Here is a 10,695-nt window from a genome sequence, read left to right on the forward strand (position 1 = left end):
TGAGGACTTGAGTTGTGGGGGAAACCGAAGAAACCCCACTTGTCTGGCTTGGTGACCACAAACCAAACTAACATGCGACAGGCTGGACTCGGTCACAAAACAACAAACATGTGACTTAGACATTTAAGCTTTGCGTTCCCTGTCATCTTCTGGGAAAACAAGAGATCACTGAGTGACACAGGAGGAAGGCTTTTGAGAAGGGGCCGCGGAGTTGAATGGGTTAACGAGAAGACAATCTCATATTTGTGCTAACCGAATAGCAAGCATTACATTTTAGGCAACAAAGTATACATAAAAAATACAATTATGCTTTAACTTGAAGTAATCAACAAACTGACACATACATCAAACCATGCTAACTCCTCATATTAAAATCATGGGGCATTGTTATTTTTCGTTTAACTCAAAACACACTCAACCAGTTTCAATATTACTATTTCGTCATCCAGCCATAAACTGAAAACACTTTATAAAGTTGAGTAATCGCATGCTTGCAAATAATTGGTAGCTCCAATCCATTCGCTCCAACTTAGACAACCGACATTGGGCAAGTAAGATGGCTGTATGCCCTTTACTTTTACGACTGCTGAAATTCGATTTATTTCCAATTATGGGAATTGCCCTACTGATAAATGGCGCTTCAGTATAATTTCGATTTTATTTTTTCGCAAGTAGCGTTTGAGACAATTCGGCTTGCCGATTGTTCTCTCACTTTAATGCGTAAGCTAGATTAAATCACAATCATAACAATAGCTATAATTTTAATTTATATGCACTTAAAGAGTATTAAATTTCTTTATGAGATACTATGACTTACAGCTGCAATTCATTAAAGCAGGTATTATGATTTTATATCCCATGAAGTAAAGGTTTTGTGTTTCATATGATTGAGCATCGTTGGTGAGAGGTAGTAAAAGTAGAAAAACACATCTATTAAATTAAAACGACGCAGCAGCATTACAATTCCGATAGTTTCAACAATGTAAGATTAGAAGGAATGATACTGTTTAAAGATTTAAAAAATATAATAACAATGCAAATTTAAATAAATAAAAGTTTCGTTGTATAACAAATATACACTTTGTTTTGCGTAATGCAGTACATCGAATTGGACTTTGAAAATCATTTTGAATTCATAATAAATCCGCTATTTGAACACGAAACGCGAAACTATTAAAGGCCGATTTCGTGTACTTTGCCCTTTACTCCGAACGCCATTGATGTTGGTTATTGCCCCATGACTGGCATGCCTCGAACGAGAGCCTGGCTATGAGCGGACACCTAAACTGGGGAAGTAGGAACACCAAATGTCACAACTCTGACACTTGTGGCAAATGCGATGACATTGTTTGCATGGGTACATGTAAAATATAAGTTGATTATGATGATACTTAGTTCGTTGTTACATTTGCCAGGAGTGAAACATTTGCAACAAGTAAACTGCGATGTTACAATTGACTCATTTTTTTGTACAATTGTTAGAAGATATGGTTTAACAAGTACGACTAGAGTGTAACATTTGTCTTGAAATGAATTACATTTGACATCATGTGTAAAATTAGCCTTTCAAAATCTCAGTATTTCAGTTTCATCATCCAGCCGTCTTCTAAAAACTCTTTGATAAGTTGACCAATCATTTGCTTGTAAATAAATGGTAACTACAGTCCATTCGCCGAAAACACTTTATTAAGTTGACCAATCATATGCTTGTAAATAAATGGTAACTACAGTCCATACGCCGAAAACACTTTATTAAGTTGACCAATCATATGCTTGTAAATAAATGGTTACTACAGTCCATTGGCTGAAAACACTTTATAACGTTAACCAATCATATGCTTGTAAATAAATTAATCGTTAGCTAGATTAAATCCTACACTCAAAAATAGATCAAATTTCATTTTGGAGGCATTAAAACTTAATAATATTATTCTGAGATGATATAATTCTCAGCTTCAATTTATGAAAGCAGTTATCATGTTTTTAATGTTCTGATTTTAAATTCAATGAAATAAAGGTTGTTTGTGCAATTGATGAGAGTTAGAAAAAATAGGAAAATACATCTTTTTTTATGAAGAAGATGGGGAAGCAGAACCTTCAGTTTTAACGATGCACAAAACAGAAGAAATGACAATGAATTTTAATGAGCTAATAATCAAATGGATGAAGGATTCGTTAAATAGCATATATATGAAAGGTGTTTTTTTGCGTAATGCAATACATCGAACTGTCCTTGAAATGCATTAAGAAATTAAAATTCATTCACAGTTTAAACATGAACATCAGGGTTGAAATAAACAAAGCATTTTTGCAAACGGCTGCAAGTTTACCGATGATATATTGGATAACCATCGACATGCATAAACACAAATTGCTTTAATTGGGAGACCGTAGTGCGCAACACCCAAAATGCGCCACGTGGTCGTGTAACTAACAAACGGTCTGTGATGGTAACGATGGACCAATGCCTTGAAAGAACCACTGCGTCGTAGCGACTAGGATTTTATAAAAACGAGCGGACAGGTGAAAAACACGTCCGTCCTTAAAAACTTTTGAAACTGGTACTCTTTAAAATCTCCAAAATGGTAAGATTTTGTTCTTATTTTATTTTTTAATATTTGTATTTGATTTATTTTTTGAACGTTCAAATTATAATTGCAATAGATTTATTGAACAATAGTAACAGTGTTGAATTTGCTACCATGCTTGACTGATTTACATTAGTTTGACTTTGGTGAATCAAGTTCAACACTTTTATATTTCTACATTTTTGCAACATGATTCTGAGACTAACATATCTGTATGTAATAGTTTCATTCTTTAGCAAAAAACAGGTTTCATCTTAAAACTTGACACGCGAATTTAATTTTAATATTGAATGTATGTAAATTAGTTTAACAATATTCAGACAATCAAATCAACAAATAATAATGCTATATGAAATTAGTATCCAAATACTTCTAGAAAAAAACAATTGTTAGTATCTTTTAACAGTGGTAGATCGAATAAATACAAATGAAACATGGACCAGCTTAACAGGATCTTAAACTACACGTATGTGTTCACTTATCTGTGTGAAAAATATATCGTTATAATACAGTTTAACGAATATATCCAAACATTTACAAAATCATATTCGATTTATCAAAAAATGTTAATTAATAAAAATGGACTATATAAACGTGCATGTTAATTAATGGAATTGCTGTTTTCGTCACCATGCATTATGCTCACGTCTATATAAAATTAACTTAAACACTTAGTGTGTCTGCTTTTATTGTAATGACATTGACATTGGCGCCAATGTTGATTTCGTGCAAAAAGTATTGGTATGACAAAAATAATGACATAAACATGGCTCTGTGAAAACAACTCAAACTTAAAGGCGACTAAAGCATACTAGGTTACATAAGTCTGGCTGAAATATTTCAAGCGTAATGCTTCTGAACAAGAAAAATGAAATAAGGGAAGGCGTTGTTATGCATGTACGGTGACTTATTAAGAAAACTTCCATATTTCCAATAAACTATAATAACCTAGGGAAATAATTTTTGTTTAACCCATTGGTAGATGGGGTGTTAACTGTCGGTAAAAAGGACATAAAACGAAGCTGAAAATGAATCATGCGAGGAATTATTGCATTAAAAATACTTTATAGCGAATGAAACATTGCAGAAAGTGGTTGTATATTCGTTTCAAATTATTACAGCAATACCTTAGACAGCCAATGTGTAACCATTTAGAGATTATTACGGACAGGAAATACAACAACAGAAGCACTGTATATTGCTGGATTTGTTAAAAAGAGAATATAAACGTGTGCAAATATTATACGGTCAGTTATATGAACAATGGTGTATTTTAACTGAACTGTGTTTATTTGTATATAATACATGTATTAATTTATCAAATGATTTTGCCTATATTTGTAAAATTATATATTTCAATTCTGTTTATACTTTTGGAGGATACTCTCCAGTACTTGGGAAACTAAAAATTGTTTATTTCAAATATTGCTTTATTTAGTGCGTCTTTTTTATCTGTCTTATGTTCAGACAACCATTTAGAATATAGAACTGCTGATTTGACGTGACATATTATGAAGCATAATTCATTATGCACAACAAAGTTTTCCATTGTTTGTACTTGTGATAATGTAAGCGACAGACAAGGACAAACTATCAATTCAACCATAATTGTTCATATGTAAAGTTGTCTTCTATTTCGTATCTTCAGGACCGCCTCTTCGTGCCTCTGATGTTTGTGTTTGTTGCTTGGATGACATCAAGCGTAGATGCAGGTATGTATTTCATATGTATCATTAATTAACTTATACTGTGGACTATTTATCATCTTCTGATGTAACCGCATCTGGCCAACTTCTATGTAACAAAAGATTGCTTACTTGCATTCCACCGGCTCAATTGTTTTGAATGCAGTACAACTTGGAAGATTTCTTTATTCTGATTATGCGAGTAATACTAACGCATGTACGAGTTTACCCATACATGAACATACAATGTGATTCCTACTGTTCTAATTTATTTTAAACATATTAACTTTAATAGCATCATCAGAATTAAATTTACAATGATATAAGGTAAACATGAAATCAGACACCAGTAAACATAAAGCACAATTTAAAGGCTTTGAACTCAAAAAATTGAGTTGCAAATCACTCACAGCGTTGAAAGTGATGGTATGCACGTATGTCTCCCGCTCCTAACCATACCGCAAGGCGCACCAAAACTGGTTGTATGCACGTACGTCTGCCACTCGAAACCATACCGCAAGGCGCACCAAAACTGATTGTATGCACGTACGTCTGCCGTTCGAAACCCTATCGCAAGGCGCACCAAACAGATGATATGCACGTACGTCTGCCGCTCGAAACCATACCACAAGGCGCACCGAAACTGATGGTATGCACGTACGTCTGCCGCTCGAAACCATACGTATAAGCGCAACGAAACTGATGGTATGCACGTACGTCAGCCGCTCGAAACCATACCGCAAGGCACACCAAAACTGATGGTATACACGTACGTCTGCCGCTCGAAACCATACCGCAAGGCGCACCGAAACTGATTGTATGCACATAAGTCACCTGTGCGAAATCATACCGCAAGGCGCACAGGTGTTTGGCAAATGGAAGCGATTAGGAACATCTGCATGTTTCAAATGAAACTAATCTTACCTTTGAGACATTATCAATATAGAATTCGCTTGAACATCACATTCTTTGTAATCGTCTTCTTTCTCAACAGTTATCTGGAAGTATTTAGAGTAGGCAGGACATATTGACTTAATAAATGAAATTTGTGCAAAATGAAGCATCCAGTGATATATAGCATGATCACTCCGTGCATTCCCGCAGATATCTCTCTGCCAAACGAATAACTATTAAACCGAAACGAAAATTAGTATATTTTCCAATGAAATTATATACTGTAATCATATATGATAACCGAGGTATGGAAATGTTTAATAGGATAGGGTTAAAAAGATTCTATGAGTAGCGTCAGGTTCGAATATCAAAACCAAAAATCTAGATAGGAAAAAAAACAAGCGCAGGATCATAAGTAAAACTTCTTTGAGAGAGAGAGAGCTTCATTAAACAGTTCTTTATCATTGTTTTCGTTTGGAGGGCCAAAACCTGCCATCCAGATGCAGCTAACTTTGAATTGATGTGGCAAAGACACTTCTATTATCTATATCAGTAAAGATTGTAAATTCTGAGATACACTGCACACCTTACTTCTAATTTATCAAAATAAGATTAATTCTAACAAAATTTATTGTTTTTTGAAGGAGAGTTTAAAGTGCACATTGTGTATGTTTTATTCATTGAAATAATAGATGTAAATATTTCCAAGAAACACATTTGGTTGACTAATGTGATACCTTTTGACAGCTTTATACTTAAATAAGTGTAAAACTGTGCAGTTTAAACATGGCTCTATGGTATTGAGGAAAATATTTCATGACTTATCAGAACGTATTAAGTCCATATATTTCAAAATACAGCCTTCAATTGAATTTTCTACTGTTATGTACATGTGCATGTGTAATCCAGAAATTTGTTCGTCTAGTTGTTTTGGGGTTTTAATCGCTTCTTACCACCATATTAAGGCAACTCATTACACCTATCGCATCAAATGGCATGACTCAAATTTTCATGTTAGTGGTTATAATTTCAATTTTTCAAGACAGATCAATGGAGAAAAACTGAAAAATCATATTTATTATTTCTGTGGACTAGTCTTTATTTATAAAAATGGCGTCATTTATTGAAGCTGTAATTTTAAAACCTATATACGTCACGAAAAATATTCCTATGAATATTTGTAAGCGTAATTTTAAAGCGATGATTTAGATTGAAAGATATCTGATAATGTTTTGTATAATTAGCCTTGGTGTGGTGGTGATGGTAGTTATACTTATGTAGCAGTGATGAAGGTATATGTAGTCTTTGAGGGGAAATATCCTCTAGGCATCAATTTTGTGGTGATATTAATGCTGCTCAAATCATAAACTAAATTAGCTGCATCGTCAATTCTTATTGTCGATAATATGATTAATACTTGTTTAATTTTGTTACTGCAGTTGGACTAGGCGAAAATTGTACTGTAACTTCTAACTGTACTGTGGCGAAAAGCGAGTGCAATTTGACGGTTTGCATTTGTTCCACTGGATACACCATGCGGGGAGCAGACTGTAAAGCGGGTATGAACTCTTATTTTGTAACACTTAGCGGTAAATTCTACAAGTATTTATTTTTAACGAAAAAATGAAATCATATTCAATTTCTCTTTGAAAGATCATTACCATGTATGTATAGCGTATTGATTTCATGAAACTTATTATATACTTGAAATAACAAAGAAGCAACTTATGACTCAATAAAGCTAACAGACGTAACATTGCTGTAAATTTGTTTCTGTGAACACAACCCATTCGGTGTTGTATCGTCAACTTTAAACTCGAAGTCGAATGATGAGTCAAGACAAACTGAAACACATCGAATGCCTGATAACTGAGATCTCACTTTGTTTGCTTAACATGAAAATACCGCTCATTAAAGATGCACTCTTAGTCCCGAATATTATTTACCATAATTAAAACAATTGTTTTGATATACAAAAAAGGAAGAATATATGTCGAAATCAATGGATTCCATGAAGGATACAAAGTTTAATTTGAAAGGAAGGTGCAGAAAACACAATATTTTAGAAACAAAAACAAACTATATCAATATCTTAAACACGATCACGTAATTCTCAAAATCATTAAGTATTTTTGTTGGCGTCAGTGATAATTCTAAAGCAATGGTAGTTACACTACATGTCGTATCCAGTTTTAGCCTGTGCTAAGGCGCAAACTTATAAAAAAATAAAGAGATGAAAGCTTTGAACGTTCACATTCCAATACTCAAAATTTAAACATTTCAAAATGCCATTTTAACTTTTACATCTAGGTACAAACTCGCTCAACAGTAAATAATACGACCATAATTTAATAATGAGATGTGCAAATTTTAAGGAAGAACAGTGATTGTTTCAAAATGCGTCAGACTATTCGTCAACTTATGTCGTGTAGGCTTTAAGCTGATATATAAAATTAAACAGATATCATGAAGATGGTTAATATAGTGAGTTAAATTCACTTCCTGGTTACTTAAGTGCAAATTTCTTTGCATGACGTGAACGATATATTCGGTACGTTTTGTTATATATAACACACAATTATATGTCATATTAATGATTTTTTTCTTTTTCTTGGTTTAAATAACGTTGATATTCGAACGTTTGTCTTGCATCTCGGCAAAATATTTCTTTTGTTGCTTACCCGATGAAATTAAATCCATATCTAAATGATTCACTTATCCTCTGTGTCTTCCACAACAAAAATATTTCACTCTTCACTCAGATATCGCAAGCAACTGCTCTGCCACGATGGATTGCGATACTTCCACCAATAATGCGACTGTTTGTGACACATCAGCTGCCACTTCCGTTTGCAAAGTCGGTACGTAAATGGTTGAAAAATATGAAAAAAGTCCCTATATATTTAGCAAGATAGCAATAAATAATTATGTTTTGTATAATTCAATGGATTTCTTTAACCGCCTCTGAGAAAAAAATACGACAGGTGTCCAGGCGGAGCAAGGCTCCAAAACGCGCCATGTTTATTGTGTAATTACTTGAAACTATAAGTAATCAGATTCGATTGTTTTTTTATTTTAGTTATACACACTTTTATGTTTGTCTTCAATCGAACATCAATTATCCGAACCGAATAAAATAATCCATTTTTAGGTGCTGGCGGCTCCTGCAACGGAACTCAATGCGTGGAGAATGCTGAATGTAGTACAAATTGCACCTGTAACACCGACTACAGAGCCAACTCGGAAAAACTCTGCTTAAAAGGTATTCTTAAAACAATACCGATATTAGAATACTATTTCCACATACTAACATATTTAGTATAATCACTATTTTGTGAGTCCACCATTTGTAACAATACACACCCACTACGGTTAGATATACTGCTCACCAACGATGATAGCAAATCGTGGCGAGAAGCTTTCCAGTATTTGTCCACTTCTCCCTTCATTTCAAAGAGTTGACGCATTGTTTTAGAACATTATATTATTCAATAATTTGTGCCCAAATGTTTTCGATAGGGTTCACGTCTGGACTGTAGTCTGGCAACTAGATAACGGGGATGCCTTGTTCTTAAAACCACTATTTTGAACTCTTTGCTTAACATTTGTGATGATTGTCTTGCTGAAGAAAGTAGCAATTCTAAAAGACTATTTGGGCTTATCTAACAGCTCCCCTGACCGATACTTAGCAACCCACATACAATGTACGGCTGTAATTGTGCTTCTAATTTATTGCCATTTCACTTGGTCCAACTTGCAATGATGTTGGTTAAAAATATTATATTTTTCATCTGTTGCCATTTCTTCTTCTCAGTTGATATCCACATATAACAAAAGTCATTCTCTGGCACTGTCTCTTGTTTCATGAGACGAGAGGGACAATTCATTTATTATGCTATCTAAAAGCGGGCACAGTTCCATTATTCACCATCTCATCTTGCCACAAACTGTCATTTTCTTCGGTCTAACTTCTCCCTCTTCTGCAGAATGCCTTTGTTTGTCGTTTTATAAAACCTTGTAGAATGTGATTCTTTCAGAAACATCGCGGTTAAATACTTCAAAACACAGATAGATACATAATAAAACAAGGGAAGTCAATCGTATCCACCATGGCATAATATAGGGAAGAGTTATTTACCTTGATACAAAAATACGATTGTTGTTAATTCGTTTTACATGGCAGTAGCCAGAAAAAAACAATTGTGAAATTATTAATACTTTCTCGCAAAATGTATGTGGTTAAAAACATATGATTTTTTTTCTTATAGATGCTGCATCTGGTATTACAGTTTCGTTGATCATCCTCTTGACCGGCTTTCTGACAACCTACGCATAAATGTTAAAGAAAGGTCTCTCACCACACAATGAAAAGCACAAAGAACAATGGATTTATTTAAATCCCGTTCAAACCAAAATACATAAACACGTATAAAATGAACATATGCAATTTGAGAGACTTATAAATTGGTTCTTAAGTCAAATGGTAAATTTAACCTACTAATCTCAAAAACGTAGTTAACACCGACTTCAAATTTATAAAGATCATTACAGCACGTTTTTGGTGACAGTGACTTTTAAAAATAAAATGTAATGAATCTTAATTCACTCTTGCGAAATCAATTTCAGAAAAATGATCTACGAACGAAAAATCTTTCTTCTGTAAATATTACTTGTGTGTTTTGTGTTGTTATCGACATGGATCGAGCCTTATTGTTAGACATTGGTATTTAAGACAGAAGTTTTTAACAGCAGTAATGCTAACATTTAAATTAAATTAATGCATATTTCAAAGGAAGTTTAAATTATTTATTTATCTAAACTATTATACACTTTTATTGAAGTCCTCTTCAGCATTTAAATACGAGAACAAAAATAATGTTGACGACAATTTGGTTCTTGAGCCTGTTTCTCTTTATAATACGGTTTTAATTTATCAGTCCTAAGTTGAGAAAATATCAAGTTTTGGAAACGGAAAACACACTGTACACCGCATGTGTTTCGATAAAGTTTTTCTTAAGACTGATACATCAAAATTGTTGATGAGGTCTTCCAATGAATTAACATGTATATTGTATTTATTGGGTGGACTGAATAAACTATTTTATATATAGATGTTTGTCTTTTTTCCGTTCGAATCCTTTGTTTAAAATGATATACTCGTCATACGTGGCAGTATTATATTAATATTTCAAAGATGTCGAAAACAAACTCTTTGGATATAAATGAATTTGAACATTTTAACTTTTTTTCGTATAACCGTCCGTAACCGACATTGCTATATACTCTTTCGATGAAGTCTATTGGAATCACATACAGTTACCGTTTCTCCTGGTGAACGACTTGTCATTTGACCCATTGTAAACTTTGTACACAAAATCAATATGAAGTCTGTTAATACATGACGTTGTTTCGTGGACCATTAAAGGCCAGTGTACACAGCCTTCTATTAACATTTGCCTTTAATTAAGGAATGAACTGCGGTGTTGATGTCATTATCGGGGTATGAACGCAATTGGGCTGCTCAAAGT

General features: G+C 33.6%; 1 protein-coding gene across 1 annotated transcript; it reads left to right on the forward strand.

Annotated features, from left to right (window-relative positions):
* Positions 1 to 2,431: 2,431 nt before the first annotated feature.
* Positions 2,432 to 10,277, forward strand: LOC128239577 (uncharacterized). The gene is made up of 6 exons (XM_052956167.1): positions 2,432 to 2,585; positions 4,237 to 4,300; positions 6,607 to 6,726; positions 7,930 to 8,028; positions 8,319 to 8,429; positions 9,436 to 10,277. The coding sequence occupies exons 1-6, from the start codon at positions 2,583 to 2,585 to the stop codon at positions 9,501 to 9,503; spliced, it is 465 nt and encodes a 154-aa protein (XP_052812127.1). The 5' UTR covers positions 2,432 to 2,582; the 3' UTR covers positions 9,504 to 10,277.
* The last annotated feature ends 418 nt before the right edge of the window (positions 10,278 to 10,695 follow it).

The sequence above is a fragment of the Mya arenaria genome, chromosome 1 (genome assembly GCF_026914265.1).
Source record: "Mya arenaria isolate MELC-2E11 chromosome 1, ASM2691426v1".
NCBI lineage: Eukaryota > Metazoa > Mollusca > Bivalvia > Myida > Myidae > Mya > Mya arenaria.

Excerpts from the sequence above, each read along its gene's own strand:
- LOC128239577 (XM_052956167.1), top strand. Across the intron at positions 6,727-7,929 it reads GGGAGCAGACTGTAAAGCGG|ATATCGCAAGCAACTGCTCT; the intron begins GTATGAACTCTT and ends CTCTTCACTCAG. Across the intron at positions 8,029-8,318 it reads CACTTCCGTTTGCAAAGTCG|GTGCTGGCGGCTCCTGCAAC; the intron begins GTACGTAAATGG and ends ATCCATTTTTAG.